The 23,812-nt window shown below is 39.1% G+C and overlaps 1 protein-coding gene across 1 annotated transcript; it reads right to left on the bottom strand.

The window, feature by feature from the left end:
- Positions 1-1,077: 1,077 nt before the first annotated feature.
- On the bottom strand, positions 1,078-22,500 carry PTGES3 (prostaglandin E synthase 3). Its single transcript, XM_043889757.1, has 8 exons — positions 22,150-22,500; positions 8,585-8,698; positions 8,363-8,432; positions 7,737-7,835; positions 4,895-4,984; positions 3,378-3,440; positions 2,474-2,498; positions 1,078-2,240 (listed from the first exon to the last, which is right to left on the bottom strand). Coding segments are annotated over exons 1-8 (483 nt in total). The 5' UTR covers positions 22,152-22,500; the 3' UTR covers positions 1,078-2,220.
- Between the last annotated feature and the right edge of the window lie 1,312 nt (positions 22,501-23,812).

Genomic DNA, 23,812 nt, shown 5'->3' with positions numbered 1-23,812 from the left:
AATCACTTCCCTTTCTTCCTTGAAGGTAACTTTACAGTTCAGGAAGTTGAATATAGCCATCTTTATCACAAGTCACAATAGCCAAATGGTAATAGAGATGCTATCTCCCTTATTCAAGCTTAAATTCACCAAATGATCCTCTCCCCAGTGACTCTTTAAGGCAAAAGTAGCCACGGTTCAGATTTGCAATGCAAGGCCAAATAGTCCTCCTTGTTTTGGCCTGTCAACTCACCTTTTGGCATGATATCCTTTTAACTTAAAGAGGGGTCAGATACCATTGAGAGGCCTTCGTGCAGCTCTAAGGATTACTGAAATCCCACTATGGTATTTGAGCACAAAGCAGGTTTGAAAAAATCTAAAGAAACAGGATGAAATTAGAAATCCATCATGCTGTATTTTAATGCTGTAGCCCAGTGGCTGGCATTAAGCCAATAAATCATTAATGACACTCTAATTTCCAAAACATACAAAAATAATTGAGAGAATGAAACTAGAGTTTACTTCTTTGGGAAAATTTAAAGTTTTTCTATGAAGCAGTACATTATCAATCATACTGATACCTCTGGCATGCTCCAGAGAAAGGGGACCAAGTTTAAAATAATTTTCTAGAAGTACAGAAGTTCAAACATACCTAATATGGAAAAAACTAAGGCTTTGAAGAAAAATTGTATTCCCGTAAGAGGACCGATGTAACAAAAGAGTTGATTGCCCAGTCTCTTAAGTAGTAAGATTTTCTATTTGTACCATTTCAAGAAAATGGCTTTGAGTATCATTTAGAACAATTATATACTTAACAAGGAAAGAATACGCTATCCACACCTATTACTACATTGGCTGTTTCCCAAGTTTCTCTTCACTATTTGTGCTGAGGCTTAGCTTGTGATGTGTGCTCCCTAAGAATACAATTACCTGAAGGATTTATCTTTGTATCCCCTGCCCCCAGCACTTGAACACTGCCTGTAACAAAGGTCCTTAGTGTCTGACATGAGAAAGCACTGAAATATGAAGCATTTCTATGCTATGACAAATACACAGAAGCTGGAAGGAATAAAAAGTGCCAAAATGCGAAAGCTCAGATTTAGAGGAGGACAACACATTTAGTTTTATTTCAATCAAATCACAACACTTTCTTTTCCAACTGTTGCAAAGTGCATCTACAATGTTCTATTACAGATCCACTTTTAAAAGGTTTTCTGTGACATTACAGCAAGCCTTTGTTTCCCCCAAACAGAGGAATATTCCCAAATTCTTCCTCAAGTAAAAATAAAAACTCCATTCCAGTAAATGGCAATACATGAAATTACAGTAAACCAGACACTTGAAAGGATAGCCAAGAAGTCTTCCAACAGTTTATTAGAAAGAATGTAGACATTAAAAAAAAAACCCTCATTGTCATGAACATAAATTGAGGTTTTCAGCCCAGATACAAGCTGAATAAAAAAAAAAAAAAAGGGAATAAAAAAAACCCAATAGTGTATTAACAATTTTTCCACTCATCTGCCATACTGACAGTGCAAATACAAATTTGGTCTAAATGTACAGACTCTCAAGCAACAATGTACAGCCTTTCTTCGTCCTCCATGCTAAGAGATGTAAAAGTTTAAGGGTCAAACAATACCAAATGTACAGGCTTCAAAACCATCTAAGTTAGGGCATTCACTAGTTTTAAGCTAAGATACATCTGAACACTGACAAGTGATCACTTACATACAATAATGTGAAGTAAATTTTTTGAAAAATAAAACTTTAGTGGAACAATCCTGAAGGATATGCCAGAGGAACATGTTACCAGTTTAAAGTATCAACCAATTGTTTCAGCCACTTTGAGTCCATGTTCTAAAATCTAAAATTTAGTTACTTTCCCTAAGCCAGAGAGCTTCCTATCATGTCAGTATCTATGTTATGAGTAAAGGAGACTTAGGTGAGATTTTTATTTATCACAACTGCTGTGTCAATTGCCTAGGACCTCAACAGCATCATGGAAATCTGGGAAATGTTCATGCACAAGGTTATTGCCTTAGCTGACTTAAAACTGCCCCATACAATGGTACATGTCAACCCTTAGTGAAGCCTTTAAAAAAACAAACAGGTTGAAAAATGGGTTAAAGGAGGCAAATACAGCATCTGCCTTTAGAGCTATCAACTCAGGAATTCTCTCAATTATGAAATCTTGCAGAGAAGTTACTTTTCTTTCTCAAAATCCAGCGATGACAACATTCCTTACTCCAGATCTGGCATTTCTGAAAAGATTTTTAAAAGATTAGTATAAATTACAAGGATAATAACCCAACTACTTTGAATCATTCAAATTTTTGCTTTAGCTATTTGTTAGAGGCTATAAAGAAATAGTCACGTATCTTCCATAATCACGGATCTTCTTAGAATTTTAAACAAGTTAACTTCTCTTATTTTGAGAGTTTGGTCTTTGATGTGAAATATCTCTGTGTAGATTTATTTTTACAAAGATACTTACTTTCATCATCACTGTCTTGTGAATCCTGCAGAAAGAGAAATAAAAAATTTCAACCAAATTGATCAAATATTCATCTGCTAACTGAACAGTTTGCCCCCCCCCCCTTTTTTAACAGTTTGTCTTAAAGTTGAAGCACTACCCTTTTGACCAAAGTAGCAGAGACATGTGGTTACATTAATCTCATGAACTTATCAATGGACTGAAAAACAGGTTTATTTAAGATGAACAGTATGTACAGCTGAGGATAATATATCTTCCTATAAGGGAGGGAATAGAACCCATCCTTTGAATTTCTTCCTACTAATCGAAATGAATTTTTCTATAAAATGGTTTCTTTTCTCTCTTGGCATTTAATGCAAGAGAAAAATGGCTCAACATGAAGACCACTGGAATGACAGAAAACAATGAAGTCTAATCCTAACTGTTGAACTATTTAAATAAATATTTTCCAAACTAGATAGAAAAACTTTCTTAAAGATGTTAACAGGATGCCAGGTGGGAAAATGTTGAGAAGAGTGGACCAGTATATCCTTACAGATTCACAACATCCATCTGTTTACTGTATGTCTCTCTGACCATCCTGCTGTTAAAACCTGTTTAACTTTGTCAAAATATTGCCTAAACTGTTAATTGAATAAGGCATATGTCTCTGTACAATAATTATTCTGAACTATAAATCTGGTGGTCCCTTTAAGAATGATCCATGGGACACCTGTTTCCTTCCTAGTAGGTATCCATCCCTCTAAAATGAACACTTCTAAAGAATTGGTTTTCCCTGTAATATTTTTTAGGAAAAAAACCAACCAATGGCAAAAAAAAAGCAGTCTCGATTTAAATAAAACAGCCTGTAAATACATTATTTCTTACTATTTTATTAAACATAGAAAAGAATTTATAGACTTACATCATCTGCTCCATCTACTTCTGGTAAATCTACATCCTCATCACCACCCATGTTGTTCATCATCTATTTGAAGTGTAAAAATTAGTTTTAAAAATGATGTTAAATAAAGCCCTAATTATTAGGTTGCACACTCCAGAATAAACCTTAGCTCTGCCGTAGATTTCCACCAATTAAAAAAAAATTCAACTATAGGTAAGTTAGGTATTTTCCTTTCTGGAAAAGGTAGATTTTATGTAATTACATAAAATCCTGAAACTTTGTAGGAAGAATAAGTTCTCACTGAAGAAAAGTGAAGTTTTTAAAATTCATCCAACAAAATACATATATATGATGCAGAAATTAAATACCACAATCCTGAATAGCAGGTACCTCTGGTGATTAATAACGGGATTATTTTTAGTTGTAAAGTTTTGTATGTTTAACTAAGTGGCATATGTATTATGGTATTCTCACTGTAGTTTTAAATATTGTGAAGAATCAATGGTAACTTAAAAGTCCTTTGGGCTGAGTAGTTTGTATAAAAGGCCTGAATACTGAATTCAGCTAAACACCAGTAACTAAGTTAAAAACAGAAAATAAACATAATCCTTGAAAGAAAACATATAGGCTGTGTAAAATACTCTTATATACTTAAACTGGGACCAACAGAGTGTAAGAACTGCAACATATTATGTAAAGAGGTATAAACAAGCAAACTAAATAATTCATATGAAACTTCAAAAACACATGTTTACCTGAACTTCAGAGTTAGAAGGGGTCTTAAAAAGATACTGAATCAAAAACCTTTCAGGATAAAAATCCTGAGCATCTACTCTCAAATAATATGAGTAACTAGCGAAGAGTTTTCCTACATCTGAAGACACTACATACTGATTAAGTTTCTTTGAGCAGGAAAAATACTCAGAAGGCTCCAAGTGGAATACTAGATGTCAAGACACGATGGCAATAGATGTAGAACTGAATACATTTAAGAGTTTACTTAGGAGATAAAAAACAGACAACAAAGACAGCAGTTAATGTCATACCGGATAGAGAGAATCAGAGAACGAGAACAGTGTTAAAAGTTGGCACATGCACATCTGGGTAAATGGTGGCACCAATTACTACAGGTAAGGAGTAGCACAGTTTAGAATGAGTATCATTTCTCCCTTCTCTCTTTTGAAATCAAGGTGCCAGAGCCATGTGAGGGATGTTAAATAAGCAACTGCATACATGAAGTTGGGTACTTACTTTTTAACTCTTTGTTTTCAAAGAAACAGTAAAAACCAGCTGTGTTGTACTGACATAGTTTATTTTTTTCCCTTACACATCAAATTTAGAACTTGACACTAATTTTTAAAAACTCATAAAAGAATGTTAAATGACCACTGTTAAAATCTCACTTGATTTTCTGCAAAAGTCTTGAAAGTAAAGTAATGCAGGTCCTTACATATCACTAGGCCTTTAAAACCAAATTAAACTGACTAGAAAGAAGTATCCTGAAAGGGAGGTGGAAGAATGCATTTAAAAGAACTTACCTCAGAGAAACGATCAAAATTAGACATGTCTTCATCGGAATCATCTTCCCAGTCTTTCCAATTATTAAAGTCCACACTAAGCCAATTAAGCTATAGATCAATACAAATATCACCCTATGATTAGATTATTGAATTGTGGGGTTCATACTCACTAGCAAGGCACTGAATCAGCAGAAAAAAAGAACAGACTAGAAAAATCAGTCAAGTCAAATGCAATATATTAATATTAGTAAATAGTTTCATGAAGTCTCAGTTGTCAGAAACCTTTTTTTAAATTAATAGAAACTATTCAAATTCATATAATCAATTACCTTATTATTTTTTAAATGCCACCATGATACACTCTGATCTGATATTTGAGTAATTTATACTTTAAGTCTTTACTTTGGCCACCTCATGCGAAGAGCTGACTCACTGGAAGAGACCCTGATGCTGGGAGGGACTGGGGGCAAGAGGAGAAGGAGACGACAGAGGATGAGATGGCTGGATGGCATCACCGCCTCGATGAACTTGAGTTTGAGTAAACTCCAGGAGTTGGTGATGGACAGGGAGGCCTGGCGTGCTGCGATTCACGGGGTCACAGAGTTGGACACTGAGCAAGTGAACTGAACTTGAATGCAAAACAGCCTGCATCAATTAGTGACTGATCTTATTCTGACCGTCCTCAGTATTAACAATAATAAATCTCAAAGTAGAGAAAAGCATATGGAACACAGGGCCTTAATAGTATTATGCCATGAAATAAACACACTATAATTCTTCATACCAATTTTTAAAAATACCAGTTCCAGGTGTATAACATTGTCACTCGACATCTGTATACAACTACAAAGTGATTCCCTTCCAAGTCCACTTATTGTCTGTCATTATAAAATTGACTCCTTGTACCCCTTTATGTCGAAGGTAATGGCAACCCACTCCAGTACTCTCGCCTGGAAAATCCCATGGACGGAGCAGCCTGGTAGGCTGCAGTCCATGGGGTCACTAAGAGTCGGAGACAACTGAGCGACTTCATTTTCACTTTTCCTTTCATGCATTGGAGAAGGAAATGGCAACCCACTCCAGTGTTCTTGCCTGAGAATCCCAGGGACGGGGTAGCCTGGTGGGCTGCCGTCTATGTGGTCGCACAGAGAGGGACACGACTGAACCAACTTAGCAGCAGCACCCCTTTATCCACCCCTTCAACTCCCCCTCCCCTGCTGGTAATCATCAATCTGTTCTCTGTATGTGTCTTTTAGTTTTGTTTGTTGTATTTTTTAAAATTAGGTTTGTCTTTTTCCTTCTGACTCATTTTATTTATTACCCTCAAGGTCCATCCATGTTGCTGCAAATGGCAAGATTTCATTCTTTCAAAACGGTTAACTACTAATCCGATGAACAGACACACACACACATCGGTTTACTATTCATTCATCAATGGATACTTTGGCTGCGTCCATATTTTGGTTATTTTAAATAACCCTGCAATGAATAGAGATGGCATTCATCTTTTCCAACTAGTGTTTTTATGTTCTTCAGATAAACACCCAGAAGTGGAATGCCTAGATCATACGGTAGTTCTACGCTTAATTTTTTGAGAATCTCCATACGATTTTCCATAGTGGCCACACCAGTTTATAATCCCAACAACAGCATTTCTTTTGGCCTTCTTGACATTAGCCATTCTAACAGTTAGAAGATGATATCTCATTGCGGTTTTAATTTGCATCTCTCTAATAATTAGTGATGAACCTGGGCCAAGGCAATGAAAGCCTGGAATCCTCATCACTAGGTCACCAGGGAACTGCTCTACCTGCTCCTTTGTTGTTTAATTTTTATTTTATATTGAGTATGGCAGATGTATGCCGCTTTTTTAATTGGATTTTTGTTGCCGAGTTGTAGGAGTTCCTCATATACATTAGATATTAACCTTTTATCAGATACATGATTTGTAAATATATTTTCCCATTAAGTAGGTTGTCTTTTCATCTTATTGATGGTTTTCTTTGCTGGGCACAAACTTTTTTGAGTTTGATGTCAATGTATCTCTAATTATTTAAAAATACCTAACTTTCTGGTGGGAATGCAAACTAGTACAGCCACTATGGAAAACAGTGTGGAGATTTCTTAAAAAACTGGAAATAGAACTGCCATATGACCCAGCAATCCCACTTCTGGGCATACACACTGAGGAAACCAGATCTGAAAGAGACACGTGCACCCCAATGTTCATCGCAGCACTGTTTATAATAGCCAGGACATGGAAGCAACCTAGATGCCCATCAGCAGATGAATGGATAAGGAAGCTGCGGTACATATACACCATGGAATATTACTCGGCCGTTAAAAAGAATTCATTTGAATCAGTCCTAATGAGATGGATGAAACTGGGGCCCATTATACAGAGTGAAGTAAGCCAGAAAGATAAAGAACATTACAGCATACTAACACATATATATGGAATTTAGAAAGATGGTAACGATAACCCTATATGCAAAACAGAAAAAGAGACACAGAAATATAGAACAGACTTCTGAACTCTGTGGGAGAATGTGAGGGTGGGATATTTCAAAAGAACAGCATGTATACTATCTATGGTGAAACAGATCACCAGCCCAGGTGAGATGCATGAGACAAGTGCTCGGGCCTGGTGCACTGGGAAGACCCAGAGGAATCGGGTGGAGAGGGAGGTGGGAGGGGGGATCGGGATGGGGAATACGTGTAAATCTATGGCTGATTCATATCAATGTATGACAAAACCCACTGAAATGTTGTGAAGTAATTAGCCTCCAACTAATAAAAAAAAAAAAAGAAAAAAAAAAAAAACAAAACCTAACTTTCAAAAACAGGAAAAGAAACCTACCTTTGCCCTTTCTTTTGTTAACCTCGGCCATGACTGGCCAGATTCTCCTTTTCGTAAACAACATAAAATCGATCTGTCCGTTCTTTTATGCTTGGAATCCTAAAACAAAATAAGTGTTATCACACTGTTATAACTCTCTAGTATCAATATAGGATACAAAGTTGCTTGTTGTCATTTCTTTCCTCCTTTCTTTCCCTACACCCTGAAACATCCCCTAGGCTACTGAAGATTTTGTAAGCTATCCAATAGTAAAATGATCATTTTTTCCCTCCCCTGAATAAGGTGAATAGCACAGAAAGTTTGAATTAGTGAACATGGTGTAAGCATAGAACATACTTAGCTACATCTATGCTTAAATAAGACAAGCATCAAGAGTACTGTCCTTACATTAACTACACTGCAATTTTAAAAAGGTTAAAAAAGACAGTACTGTCCTGAGTCCAAACATTGATGACAACAAAAATAATATGCAGAGTAGTAGTTACAAGATGGAAAACAATGCAAACCATATAATTATATTTAGCCTCTGAACTGTTAAGAACTAGTATTTATCTCTAAAATGAGTATTTAAATTATGTCCATTTTCTCACAATTTAAATCGGGATTAAAGTTTCAAAACTACTTACATTTGGATCAATACAGTGAAAAAGATCAATTTCATTTAAATGTTTAAAATTATCACTTCCTCCAAGACAACTGTACAAAAAAAAAAAGGGGGGGGAATGAAGTCTCTTCAAAGAGGTAAAAATTAGTAATAACTTCAGAGAAAACACAAAACAAGCAAATGAAAGCTATTCAAGCTGTCTGAAACAAGTTTTTCACCCAACGATGTAAAAATGGTAATTTACCTGAATGTAAGTTTTGATTTTTCAAAATTTACATTAACATCTTTACTGTCTTCAACACAAAATTCAATGAAGACATAGTCCCTCCGATCGTACCACTTTGCAGAAGCAGGTTGCCTATAATGAGATAAAATTAGACAAAGTTAAGCTGAGATTCACTAAGTAGGTATTTACATAACCTCCAAAATTTAGCATGTAAGTAACATACTTCTCCATCAGAGCATTATTTTGAGGCAGTATATTAAAATTTCAAATGTGAACTATTAATATGTTTTTTCCCTAACAGCTGCATTTCAGTTAAAATGCAATGATACGGTTTCATCATAGGAAGGGATTTTAAAACATGAGAACCCCTCCAACTAATAAAAAATTAAAAAAAAAAAAAAAACAAACAAAAAAAAACACATGAGAACCAAAATGTTCAATGGAGTTAACCACCATTTAGGTAGCCCTGTTAAAACTTGTGTGCTGCTTCTTTACAGTCCTACTCTTAAAAATTCAACTTCACAGGATTAAAAAGAACTAACTCATTGTCATCTGAAATACAGTATGCAACATTTCTACTTCCAATTCTAGAAAACTGTGGGGGGAATTTTTTAAAAGTATGAGAAATGACAGCATTTTAAAGTTCTGCCTAAAGCTCTACTCATCCATTAAAAACTATGCTTTAGAATATAGCTAAAAATCTGCTAGAAACAAATACAGTCAAATATGGTTAATTAATAGGCAGTAAAGATTATAAGCGCTTCCCAGGTGGTGCTAGTGGTGAAGAATCCACCTGCCAATGCAGGAGATGCAAAAAGACATGAGTTCGATCCCTGGGTAGGGATGATCCCCTGAAACATGAAATGACGACCCAAACTGTATTCTTGCTTGGAAAATCCCATGGACAGAGGATCCTGGTGGGCTAGAGTCCATGGGGTCACAGAGAGTCAGACAATACTGAGTGCACACACACACATTACATGTGGTAAATAAAATTTTTTCTTTGTTATCTTCAAGGCCAAGACAGGTTACTTCAATAAATATTTACACACTCATAAAAACTGCAAGAATAATTCTCACACACACATACACACAGGCATGCACGCACGAAGAACAGGTAGATTAACAGCACTTGCCTCTAAAGCATGAGCCAGAAAGAGAAAAGAAAGGAAACAGAGCCATATCCATCTCAACTGTTCCAATTATTTAAAAAACCTTTTATTTTGCATTTTGGGTGCAATTACTTTTTAAAAATAAGTATGTGCCACTTTGAGCACCTAAAAATCAAAGTTACAGAATTATTTGTGGCTTTGAAACTTTTCTATAAACCCAAAACTTTTAAACAAATTAGTTATATATATGTTCAAACACTACTCACAAATCAACTCAACATAAAGGAATTGCTTGCTTCCGAAATTCCCAATCCTAAGGTGTAACCGTTTCAAGTTCAAAAAAGTTACAGCCACAGCTCATTAATATTCTCACACAATGGTTAAACTAGTCACCACACACTACTCTGGAAACAGTGATACCAGATCTGAAATTAAAAATTATTAATGACGGGACTTCCCTGGTGGGTCCACAGGCTGACTCCAAGCTCCCCATGCAGGAGATCAGGTTTGATTCCTGGTCAGGGAACTAGATTCCACAAGCCACAACTAAGATCCAGCACAGGTAAATAAATATTAAAAAAAAAAAAATTATCAACAGCAATTCCAAAGCCTGAATACCAACAAATCAGCAAGAGTAACAGCTATTTCTTTAGGCATCTACTGGCAGACGGGGGTAGGATTTATTTTATTTTTGGGGGGGGGGGGGCGGTTAGGATTTAAAAATATCTCTGAAAAATGTCTATGACTTCCCTGGTGGCTCAGACGGTAAAGCGTTTGCCTACAATGTGGGAGACCTGGGTTCGATCCTTGGGTCAGGAAGATCCCCTGGAGAAGAAAATGGCAACCCACTCCAGTACTCTTGCCTGGAAAATCCCATGGATGGAGAATCCTGGTAGACCACAGTCCACAGAGTCGCACACAGTCGGACACGACTGAGCGACTTCACTTCACTTTGAAAAAGAACCAAACTTCTGTGGACTAAAAACAATAAAAATAACAACTTCTAATGTTACCATGTCAAGGTACATAAAATAAATGATTTAGGAGTTTATTAATAGGTTCCAATAGGCCACACATTACCTCTAGTTCATTTTCTTGCCCAAACAGCTTTCTCAATATGTGGTAACATGTCTGACCTTTTCTATGCAGCTTGTGGGATCTTAGTTTGCCAACCAGAGATCAAATGGGTCTTCAACAATGAAAGCACCAGAAGTCCTAATCCCTGGACTGAAAAAGAATTCCCCCCATGTTTGCCCTTTAACGGAAAATATTTAGTATTTGTTAACTTAACTCATTATTGACTAGGAAATTTTTGCAAAAACACCAGTGGCTGGAAATTCATTATATAAATGAATATTTAAACATCTCTGATCAATAATGTTGGGTAAGAAGTGTTTGGGCTTCCCAGATGGCTCAGTGGTAACGAATCTGCCTGCCAACGCAGGTTCGATCCCAGGGCTAGGAAGATGCCCTGAGTAGGGAATTGGCAACCCACTCTAGTCTTCTTGCCTGGGAAATCCCATGGACAGAGCCTGGCAGGCTACAGTCCATGGTGGCCCAAAGAGTCAAACATGACTTAGGAACTAAACAATAAAACAAATTAATATCTCTTTGGTCAATAATGTGTTGGAACTTCTCTAGTGATCCAGTGGTTGAGAATCTTCCTTTGAAGGGAACTTGGGTTGAGCTCTGGCTGGAAAACTAAGATCCCATATGACTCAGGGAAACTAAACCCACTAACCACAATTACTGAGCCCGGGGCTCTGCAACGATAGGCCTGCACACAGCAGAGAGGCCGCCACATGCTACAACGAAGACCCAGCACAGCCAAAATTTAAAGAAATAAAAATAAAAACAATGTTTTGCCCACTTGAGGCAAAAAAAGTAGGGTGTCTCTCTCCTTGGCCAGTGACAATTTGAAAGAAGGACTGCAAATTGATCCAAATACACTGACTATAAATACTCCAAATTTATACTGATTAAAAAACTACCCACAATTCTAGATCACCAGAAGATGATATAGCTCCAATTATTTACAAAAACGCAACTAAGAAGAAAGAACAGGCGTCTACCCTCTTTTCCCTTTATGAATCTTTAAGTTTTACTCGTTTATATTTTATTTTCGGTCGCACTGGGTCTTCGTTGCTGCCCTCAGGCGTCCTCGGTCTGCAGGCTGAGTGGGCGCTACGCTCCAGGCGCAGCGCTCAGACTCCTGCTGCCCAAGTGCGAGTTCTGGGGTGTGCAGGCCCCACTCCGGCTCCAGTGGAGCGCGGGCTCAGCGGCTGTGACGCACAAGCTCAGCGGCCCTGTGGCATGTGGACTCTTTCCAGGTCAGAGAGAGAACCCACGTCCTCCCCATTGGCAGGAAGATTCTTTACCACTGCACCACCAGGGCAGTCCCCTTTATGAATCTTTATTCATGATACCTGAATAGGACCATTTCACGAAGGAAGCTTCCTTACAGAATTCTAGCTCTGGTGTGGAATAAAATGTGAGAGGCAAAAACAAAAAATAAAACCACCATTTTTCAACGTTTATACTGATTTGGCAATTATTCATCAATAAACAGGACCATGAGTAATGATTAGATGAATAGCAGATAAAGAATGTATGATCTCAGCATCACCAGAAGTGGGACAACCAGACATTTTCCTCCTGATTTGATCAACATGATTCATTGCAATCTAGAACTTAACTGTTCTAGATTAAAAGAGACCTAAGAACTATCGAACAAGCACAATTTGTAAATCTGGTATGCATCTCGATTCAAAGTGAATATAAAAGAAAGATTCCTGAAACGGTGGAAACCTGTCCTAGATACGGACAGAGTATTAGACAATGTGAAAACTGATAGTTTTGTTAGCTGTGAAAAGTACTGCTCTACAATAGGAAAAAAAAAATTTCCACTCAAGATTAAAGGGAGAAGTACATGAGGCTTGCTTTAAAATAACTAAGGAAAGGAAAGGAGGAGAGAAAAAGCAACGTGGCAATGACCTGCTAAATGTTCAAACTGCTAAGGGTAGATGGATTTATTATTTTCACACTTTAGAAAAATGATATTAAATGGTTTTGACATAGAATGGTTTGTTTCTTTAGAGCAACATAGTCTAATGGCGAAACTGTGTTATTTAAAAAGAAAAATCAATCTTTTCCATTCAATTAAGACATAAAACAACAAAGACTGCAATAGCTACAGCCCAGAAAATCTGTCTAGGATTTATTGTCCAACTGTCATTTATTCTCAAGTTTTAGAAATTGTTGTTTTTGTAAACAAGAGTTGCCCGTTGCCAAAGGTATACAGATTGCAGATGCTCCTTATTTAAAGGAACATGTCTGGGATTTTCTTCAATATAAAATCCACTGGGGGAAAGGGAGGGGGGTAGATAAAATAAGAATAACCTGTACTGAGAAAGGTTGAGACTGAATAATGGGTTTCTGGGTTTCTGAAGAATTCATTGAAATATTCTACCTTTCCTGTTTGGGGCGGGCGGGGGGTGTGTGGGGGGGGGGGTGTGGGGGGGGGGGTGTGGGTGGGTGTGTGTGTGTGTGTGTGTGTGTAGTAACGCTAAAAACAACTACCCAGATTTTTAAAAAAAATCAACTTTTATTGGCCCAAGGTGACTTATTACAATGTTGAATAAGCCTGATTAATGAGAAGATTCTTCTCCCATCATGTTTACCAATGGCTATTTCAATACTGGTAAACACGCTTTTCCAGCTAATTTAACAACGTAATCTGAAATAGTTAACAGTATCATTTACTATGTTAAAGTAGAGTATTTACCTTCTTAAAGTGGAGTTACGCATTAAGAACCTATAGTAATGGAGGAGAAGCACCACTGGTGACCTGGCGGCTCTATCAAAAACCAAGTACATAAACTCCTCAGTTTCTGTTCATACCAAGGACAGTGGAATCAGGGAGACTCTTTCTTCTTTCCTTGAATTCACATTCTGTAATCTAGATTTACATCATTGTTACGGCCTGAATTGTGTCCCAAATACCTATGCTTAAGTCCTAAACCCCCAAATTCCTATGTTAAGTCCTAAACCTCATGTGACTTTATTTGGAGACAGGGTCTTTAACGTAAAATGAGGTCTTAGAGTGGGCCATAATGCAGTATGACTAATGTCCTTGTAAGAGATCAGAATAGTTACAAAGAAGCAACCTAAATGTCCATAGAGGAACTGATAAAAAAATGTGATAGGTATATACAATGAAATATTACTCTCAGCTGTAGAAAGGAATGAAATAACACCATTTGTAGAGACATGACTGAACCTAGAGTTTGTCATACAGAGGGAAGTCAGAAAGAGAAAAATAAGTATAATATCGCTTATATATGAAGAAAAATGGTACAAAAAACTTATTTGCAACACAGAGAGAGTCAGATGTAGAGAACAAATTTATGGTTACCAAGCAGGGAAGGGAGTAGAGGGAAGAACTGAGAGATGAGGACTGACATATACACACGACTGCATATAAAATGACAACTGATGAGAACCTGTCGTGTAGCACAGGGGGCTGTGGTGACCTAAACGGGAAGGAAATCTGAAAGAGGGCATGTGCATACGTAACTGATTCACCGTGCTGAACAGCAGACACTGTAAAGCAACTGTACTTCAATAAAATTAATTTTATAAATAAATTAATTTTTTACAAAAGATTAGGACCATTACAGAGGGAAGACCCTGTGAAGATAGATGAAGGCCACTTGCAAGCCAAGTAGAGAGGCTTCAAAAGAAACCAACCTTTCTGACACCTTGATCTTGGACTAACCACCCTCCAGAATTGTAAGGAAAAAATTTTTACTGTTTAAATCACCCTTCCTCTAGTACTTTGCTATGGCAGCCCTAGCAACTAATACGATCATTTACCAGACAATAAAAGCAAAATCAAATGATCCAAATCGGAGGTTAGCCCAGGAGCCATTTGGGGTATATATACACATACGCATACATATATGAATAAATCACTGTTTTTGGTTGTCCTGGTCTTCACTGCTCTGTGCAGGCTTTCTCTGGCTGTGCTGAGCGAGGCTGCTCTCTGCTCCGATGCTCCACAGCACGTGGAATCTTCCTGGACCAGGGAATGAACCTATGTCCCTTGCACTGGCAGGCAGATTCTTATCCACTGTGCCACCAGGGAAGTCCTAACTTCTGTAATGTTTAAGAGTTGCAAAAATAAGAATGTGAGACAGGGATAGTCGTGGCCTGTAAATCCTAATATTTACCAAGTGACCCCGATCTAAACCATCAGAAAATACAAAAGAGGAAATCCTACCCTTAACCTAAACAGTAACAGGCACACATATTCACTCACTTGAAAGGCAAACCAAGTGTTTATGAAATTCCTTTTTGTCTTCTGTGAGGATCATATCACATTACTCGTTTTTCCTATTAACCCAGAGAAAGGTTGATTTTAAATTCTAGCATCTAAATTATGTTGGATTTATCTCTAGTCTTACACAAACCCTGGCAAAATCCCACACTACCATTCAAGCCTGTTAATCCATTTTTTAATACTAACATAGATGCAAAACCTTTCTCATCTCTCTGTGCATTATGTGAATGAGCCACTAATTATACCACCACCCAAAATCCCTGAAGTGGGACATTCCAAGTCCTTCTGACAAGTATTTTCAAGTTCAATATTTAGGGCTATGTCATTCGAACAATTAAAATTTGCATCACTTAAAATTCTCCTCTGTAGTTTTGACTAGAATTTCTTAGTTTGTCTTAGAATGACAGAGTGGAAACCACATTTGTTCCCAAATACTGCTTTTAACGTACTAGAATCTGGTGCATCTTAACTATGGTTTGTGGGAAAACAAGCACCTCTCTCCTTATTTTTAAATTGGAAAATGAGTCTTTACAATGTTGTGTTGGTTTCTATCTTACAACGTGAATCAGCTCTAAGTATACATATGTTGCTTAGCTGCTCAATGGTGTCTGACTTTTTAGCAACCCCACGGACTGTAGCCCACCAGGCTCCTCTGTTCATGCTTTTCCAGTCAAGAATATCGGAGTGGGTTGCCATTTCCTACTTCAGAAAATCTTCCAAACCTAGAGATCAAATTCACATCTCCTGCATTGCAGGCAAATTCTTTACCATTGAGCTCTCAGGGAAGGGCACATCTCCCTTTAAAAAAATGGACGCACCACTGACTTCCCCTAGTGGTCCAGTGGTTAAGACGTCATTTCCCCAACGCAGGGGTCACGGGTTCGATCCTTGGGCAGGATCCTGCATGCGGCACAGCTTGGCCAAAAAACAAAACAAAAAATGTTCTACTTTTGTAAAAGTACTTAAGGGGCTGAAAAATGTGATATGAGCACATGCTAAATAACAATAATGTTTGTGATAAAACAAATACTGTTAAATGTGTTAAGTTTTGGGACTTCCCTGGTGGTCCATGCTCCCAATGCAGGGGACCCAGGTTCAAACCCCGGTCAGGGAACTAGATACCACACACCTCAACTAAAGATCCCACATGCCACAACTAAAAGATCCCGCATGTCACAACTGAAGATCCCACATGCCACAATGAAAACTGGAGACACGATGTGCCACAACTGAGACCTGGCACAGCCCAAGTACTAAGTCCATTTTGAAAAGATAAATCTGGGCTTCCCTTGGGGCTCAGTGGTAAAGAATCTGCCTGCCAATGCAAGAGACACAGGTTCGATCCCTGGTCCAGGAAGATTCCACGTGGCGCAGAGCAACCAAGCCTGTGCAGACTCTATTGAGTCTGTGCTCTGAAGTGTGAGAGCCACAGCTACTGAGCCCATGTGCCATTACTAGAGCCCACGCTCCCCAACAAGTGAAGCCACTGCAAGGAAAACCCCGGGCACTGCCACTAGGTAGCAGCCCTCCTGCTGGATGCAACTAGACAAAAACCCATGTAGCAACAAAGACCCAGCACAGCCAAAAATTAAAAAAAAAAAAAAAAAAAGTATTAGGTTTTATCTTCAACTGATGGGCACATATAGAAATTAAGTAGGAAAAGTCAAAGCATTACTATTTTACTGAAAGGCCAATTTCTTTGGATGTTAAAAAAAAATGGAGGGGAGAAGAAAACGGCAGAATCTTTTAAAAGAGAATCTATGGTAATCATTCAATTAAGAGAAAGATCAGTCTGATCAAATTATAACTAATAAATATTCCCAAAATAAACATTTCCCTAATAAAGGGCTCACAAACAAGTCACATGTAACTTGAGGGTATATAGTCATTTGGTGGTACTTCTTTTCCAGATTTCCCCCAATACAGCAAAGTCTCAGTTAACAGAATCTAAAAGCTCACATTCAAACTGGATGACATTTAGCCCAAAAGTCTTCTATGAAACATGGGGGTAGATGGTTCAGACCCATTACTAGCTATGGCTTATCTCTCTTAAAGCATAAATATGTGATACACCATAAGATACTCGTGTTGGTTAGCACTTTGAAAGGTAACTCATCTGTGTATTTAATTGTAAGATACATCATGACAAACAACCTCACATACTTTATTCAGAAGTAATGATAGTTCCCTATGAGTTCATTTTTAATGGAACATGAGGTTTGTTTGAATTAAAAGATTACTTTGAATTCTAAGATACAATAGTAGTCAGAAAACTAAATTTTTTTACTTAATGTAGTAAATATACTCTATGTTTAGAGGATAAACTGAACATTTCTAGTAAATGAAAGCTTCTTCAAGACTAGAATCACTCATTTTTAATATGTCGAGTATTTTTAAGCATCTAGAAAAATTACAGGGACTTCCCTGTGGTCCAGAGGCTAAGACTCCACGCTCCCAATCAAAGGGGCCCAGGTTCTATCATCCCTGATCAGGGAACTAGATCCCACATGCTGGAACTAAGACCAGGCACAGCCGAACAAATAAACATTAAAAATAAAAAAATTCAAAAAAGGAAAAAAATGGAAAAAAAAAAGTTTAAATAAGATGTCACAGAAGGTCAGAATAACTGAGCTTTAAGTCTGTCAACTGGTCTATCATTTACAAAAAAGAAACTGGTAACCTATTTCAGTTTGTATCAAGTGAGGAATGATATGGAAACATGAATATTCTTTTTTTTTTGGAGACATATTCTGCTAAAAAAGAAAAAAATCAGTTCCAGTTAAGTATTATCAAAAGCCTGCCTATAAACATCTAAAACCAAACTCTCTTTCACATATTCTTTGCTCATAGAAACCCTGATATGCTTCTCATATTTTCAGATCTTCTGTATGTCAGTTGCACTACTATGTAAGATTTTCTGGAAAAGTGACCTGAACATACATACAAGTCCAGTGATTCCCAAACTGAGCGCCAAGATGGATCACAGCTCTATGGGAGAATTTACAGAGCTGCCACAGGAGACTTCAAATTTAAAAGGAATTCAGCGATACTCAGCTTCAGTCAAGATACCAAGTAGCTCAGTTTCAACAGTAGATTGCACTATATCCCTCTTCTCCACTAAGTTTCACCTTTGCAAAGCTGAATTTCTGGAGGCTGTTCTAATTTAAAACTAACAAAATAATACAACAAACAAACCAAAAACAAACAAAAAAATCAATGAGGAATTGAGATGGAAGTATCCAATCTGATTTCAAGGTATAACAAGTTATAGAGTGCCCAAAAGGCAGACATCTTCCACTAATAACCATAATTATACAAGAAACTACATTTTTCTCACAATTTATGTGTATTAGTTTTCCAAAGAGTTAAGAGGTTGTTAGGACAAAGCATTTAAGTTGTTTGGCTCCAACTACCTAATAAACAGAACTGCTAGGTTATGCCATTTGGCAGCTAGCAGCACCATTAAAAAACTAACCAACCCCAAAACTTAAAACAGTTAACAACAAAAACAGAAACACTACCAAGACACCAGGGAGGAGTGAACCAATCAAGTCTGTGAACCTCTGTGCTAGTTCCTTTCTTTGGTAATTACCACTCTAAAAAATAACAAAGGCCAATGTGTTCTTAAATACACTATTCCCACCCCAACATAGTGTCTTTCTTCCCAGCAACTCTATGACTCTCTCACATTCCCACTTTTGTGCACACATCCTTTCAACACTGTCAAACCAGGTAAAATTTTTCATTTTTCTTCATACAAAGAAAACTGAAGTAAGGTCAATCTCTCATTGCTTCCACTACAGACTTCAGAGCCTCATATCTCAGGAAATGGCAAGCTTTTAATAGAAGCAGTTATATTAGATAATAAAACTGAGCTACAGACATGATTACTTTTTTTTTTGTTTGTTTTCTTCCCTCCCCGCCCCTAGACATGATTACTTATTGGAAATAAAAGAACCACTTGGAGAATTATTCTCCCTTTTCATAAAGTGGGGGGAAAAAAAACTTTGTCAGAGATTCTAGGTTCAAATCCTAGTTGAAGAACTAAACCTTGTAATAAAACTAAAAATTTAAAAAACACCTCTATGACTTACATCCTTTCAGTACACAAAGATAATTAAGCATACTGAGGTGTAAGGAGCCCTGACAAACACTTTCTGGCAATCAACTATGGGTACATGAGAAGATCAACTATGGCACAGAAAATTAACAACAACACGTTTTATTTGGCTCTGGAATACAACACAGGTGAAGTAGCATCTTCCTGGAAAACCAAAAGTTCAAAGGTGTTCTGGGGAAGTCCGCTTCAATGTAAAATCTATCACTGCCAATCTACACAGCAACTAAAAAGACTTTAAAATACACTAGATACAACAATTTTCAATGTAGTGTTTCAGAACTAGATTGATTCTAACAGTTGATATTACAAAGGGATTTTTTTCCTGGGAAGCAATTATCACTAACCACCTATGACCCCACAATGATACAGGTTCTAGAAGATCGTTAAACACAATTCAACAGGAAAATTTTAACAATACATACTGGTCTGCACTCAAGTGATCTGTCACTTTGCTTCTACTGCCTTCTAGTGCAAACACAGAAAAAAAAAAAACAAAAAGAAAATCCAGTTGCCAGGTTACAGTGGTTAGGAAATCAACACTGAACAAAAGCCATCATCATCAGTTACTCTTAGTTTATAGAAATTAACCATATGCTGTATGGTCATTATTACCACTTGTTTTGGAGATTGAAAACAGATGGACTTTATTTTGGGAACAATCTTACAAAGCTGAATGATGGCAAAGTAAGTAGGATGTTAACCAATGGTAACAATAGTCACAGTATGTTTCTGGACAGTGTAATAATTTAAGTAAAAGACATTGAAAGAATGACTTCAAATAGCTCAAATCTAAACATTTCACTCCCTCTCTTGTTAATAGGTCCAACTTAAATGAAAACCAGCTACAATAGATTAAAAAAGAAAAAGTAAAGTAGCACCCCCTACAGGGGATTTGTGTGGGTCTCAAACAGAGGAGAGGTCCTCAATTCCCAGCTTTCTCCAAGGTAGGAGGATGACTTCCCTGGTGGTTCAGACGGTAAAGCGTCTGCTTATAATGCGGGAGACCTGGGCTCGATCTCTGGGTTGGGAAGATCCCTTGGAGAAGGAAATGGCGACCCACCCCAGTTCTCTTGCCTGGAAAATCCCATGGATGGAGAATCCCGATAGGCTACAGTCCGAGAGTCGGACACGACAGAGAGACTTCACTTCTATGCAAACTACTCGACAAAAGTTTAAAAACTTGACTGAAAGAAATTTACCTAGGAAATGACGACTGAAGAGCTAAGAAATAATAAAAAGCAGACCCTAAACCCTTGAGATGTCTGGCAAAAATGTCTTTCTCCACAACTAAAACAATGTTTACAGCAGACCAATACTCATCTTGTAAATTCATTCAGTCATTAATAACATCTCCTAAAGAATTTGCAAGAGGCTATATATGGAGTTATCGTAAAAAGAATGAGATTTACCTGGACTCTTCAAAACACTCGTTTTGTAAGTAGCATTCTTAACTACAGACAGACTGCTTTTAGAAAGTGATTGTTACACTTTTCCCGAGTTCTTAATCTATTTACAATACTTAATCTCTTACCTATTTTAACTATTTCATATGACCTCCCAGAGTGTCTCTATTTCAAACCATATTCAACGTACTATTTCTTCGTGAAAAGATTTGCTTGGCTACATTAACCTATTACAAGTTGGTAATGCCTTAAGTGAGGATTCATGTTCTCAGTTTTAAAACTTGACAATCCTCGTACATTATCTGGAATACGGATTTCTTAGGGTAAAACACAAACTACGTAGATTAAAATCTATTATATACTTTTGGGGGTGTAGGAATTCTTCCAAATTCTAACATATTACTTTACAATAAAACACGCCTTCTTCTTAAGGCTTATTTTCCATCGTTAACTGGCTCTGCTGTTTTTTTCCATATCCATTTAGATGTCTAACTAAACATACTCACCGCAATATTATTTTATTAAGTAAACCCTTCAAAGTACATTATTTTCTCCAGGAATAAAAATTGTTCCCCTCAATTGCTCTCCATATGCAATTTTTAGGAAGCATTTAGTGCCAAAAAACTCTCACATCTGAAAAGGTAAAGCTTTCCCTGAGAAAAATTTAAAGGCTGAAAGTGGCGGTGCCAAGAATTCTAATTTGGTTAAAGTCATCAAGGTTTCCCTGTATCATAAAACTTCTAAAGTATCTAGTCACCTCAGGTAAACAAATTTGAGGCAAGGTAATAACATACCTGTTTCATCCTTAAATTAAGCTAGGATAACGAAAGCTCGCCTAAAGTTTAATATAGAACACAGAAAATGCCCACAAGTATCTCTCGGCTCCAACACGTGCAGAACTCCCCGCTCAATGGTAATTCCTCGCTGCCAGGGACACGATTAGGTTTTGGCAACCTTCACTCCCTTAGAGAGACTGGAGTCAGAAGGAAGTCTGGAAAGACCACACTCAAGCAATCACGACACCCGAGAGGGAAGTTAAGTTGCGAAGAAGGTATGGCATCCCTCCAGTCGCCTAGAAGTACCTGTCGCTCGCGGGGGAGGGCCGCGTGGTGCTCTACGACGAGCCCCAGCAGCCTCGTGGTAGCACCCACCGCAGGTGCACTTGGCCCCGGGCCTAGTCCCAGCATCACAGAGCGACAGGGCAAACTGCTCCTGGAGCAGAGCAGAGGCCCACGAGGGTCCACGCCTCCAGGGCGCCCTCGTGGTCAAAAGCTCACGGGAGATTAAGGCCTACGGCTAAGTTACCGAGAGTTACGAGCGGCCCGCCCAGCCCATGAGGGGTAAGTGGGATTTCCGGCACGAGGAAGCCAAAGGCCAGTTTAGAGGTGGGGGAAGCGGACATCGGAGGAAAAATGTCCTCCACCCGCCAACGGTAACCGGAACTAGGATAATGAACCTCCCACCCCCAGGCAAGAACGATTTCCACCGAGGACTAAAGCCGAGGGGGCCGAAAGCGGGGGAGGGGAAGGGACGGCTTCCCGGCAGCCCCCCGCGCGGCCTCGGCCTCCCTCCCGGACGACCTTCTGTCGGCGGGGTATCGCACTCACATCGTGAACGGGGCAGGGGGACGGGCGAACGGGTGGGCGGGCCTCTCCGGCGGCAGCTCCTGGGCAGGCGAGTCCTCTCCGGTGGCGACTCCGGCGTCTTCTCCCCAGTCGCGGCCTCTTCTCGCTTTCCTCAAGCGACGGCGGCGGCGGCGGGCTCGACCTGGCTCCCCAGAATGCACCGCGCGGGGAGAGCGACTCCTCCGGTCGGAGAGAAGAGGAAAGTGTAGGAAAACGGGCGCGAGGACGGAGAATGAACGTGCGTGCGTGCGAGCGAGGGGTGGTGAGGCCGGGCGGCGGCTGGTGACGCAGCAAAATGCCCGGGCCTAGCCGCCGCGCGTGCGCACTCTTTGTTTTCGGGCTCCTGCGCGGCTTTCTAGAGATATCTACGGAAAGGGCGGGGCCTCCCAGCTCCTTCGCGATCCTTCCCGGCGCTGGCTCCGCCCTACGTCCGCCGCCTCTGGCAGGACTGGTTCCCGCCGGTCCTCCCGCGCTACCCCCTGGCGGGGGAAAACCGTTGGCCGTCTAACCGCCGCGCCACGCGCCTCGAGCTATCTCCCAGAGAAACGGCCGCGTTGATCGCGGGAGAAAGGCTGAGGCGGAGGGTGCGGAGTCCAGAGTCTCGGAAAGTGAAGTGGCGGTTCGGTTCCTCTTAAAGAGAGCAAACCAGTCCGCTCACGAAACTGCACCGCAGAAGCCTCTGCTGTTGATATTTGCGGAGACGGGCTAACTTCTGAATTAAGGGCCTGGGTCCACCTCGCCATTTTTCTGAGGGTTGGAGACCCTGTTAAGAGGCAGCGAAAATTTGAGGTCTTTTGAGGGGGAAGTTTTTACCCTTTGGGCCCGGCATTTGCACCTACTCTGAGAAATTAGTGCTGTAGGTGAGACCGGAAGGTTATTAGCCGTTTAAGTTTGTAGGATGGAGAGATTAGGACACTCCTGTCTCCAGGCACATCAGTTGGGGGATAGGCCCCCTCCCATCTTTTTTCAACAGTTATTTGTGGAGCTGCCGGTTTGTGTAAGGCACTGGTTTAGGATTTTGAGGGTTGGTGATCAATCAAAACAGTTCCTTGTCTACTCTAGAAGGTCACTTAACCCTGGAGCAAGGAGAGACACACCAGTGCACCACTCATTAGCAGATACAGTTTAAGGAAAGTGCAATCGACTTGAGAAGTGTTTGGGGGTTTGCATGTTCAGCATTGAGGACTTAGTGTTTATTCTGTGCAAGGCAGATGTAGGGAGCTAGAGATTGACCCAATACTCAAATCTCAGAAAAAGGGGAGGTTAAAGGCCAGCTCTCATATACTATGATTCTACGGAGCCTAGTACTTGTTGGGGAAAACGGAGGACGCACACAAGTCAAGATATTTGAGTCCTATAATGGAGGTACAAAATACAATGGGTACATCAAAGGAGAGGATGAATTTGACTGGAAGGGTTAGAGGCCTTATGGGGAAAAAAAAAAAAAAAAGATCTAAAACATGGAAATGAGTGGAGACATGAATAACCTTTCAGTTCACTCTGGGACATGGTTTAATGTCTGCCCAAGGATGAGTCTCTAAGAGAAGGTACCTGTGTTTAACTTTGCTACTTGTTATATAATTAGAGCTCAAACGTTGTGAAGTTACTTGAGTTGCAAATTTCTGACTGATAGAAAAGGTAACCC

The sequence above is a fragment of the Cervus elaphus genome, chromosome 3, assembly GCF_910594005.1.
Source record: "Cervus elaphus chromosome 3, mCerEla1.1, whole genome shotgun sequence".
Classification (NCBI taxonomy): domain Eukaryota; kingdom Metazoa; phylum Chordata; class Mammalia; order Artiodactyla; family Cervidae; genus Cervus; species Cervus elaphus.
The sequence above is the reverse complement of the archived record's forward strand: the minus strand, read 5'-3'. Positions and strand labels throughout refer to the sequence as shown.

Excerpts from the sequence above, each read along its gene's own strand:
- PTGES3 (XM_043889757.1), bottom strand. Across the intron at positions 8,433-8,584 it reads AAATCAAAACTTACATTCAG|TTGTCTTGGAGGAAGTGATA; the intron begins GTAAATTACCAT and ends TTTTTTGTACAG. Across the intron at positions 4,985-7,736 it reads TAACAAAAGAAAGGGCAAAG|CTTAATTGGCTTAGTGTGGA; the intron begins GTAGGTTTCTTT and ends ATTGATCTATAG.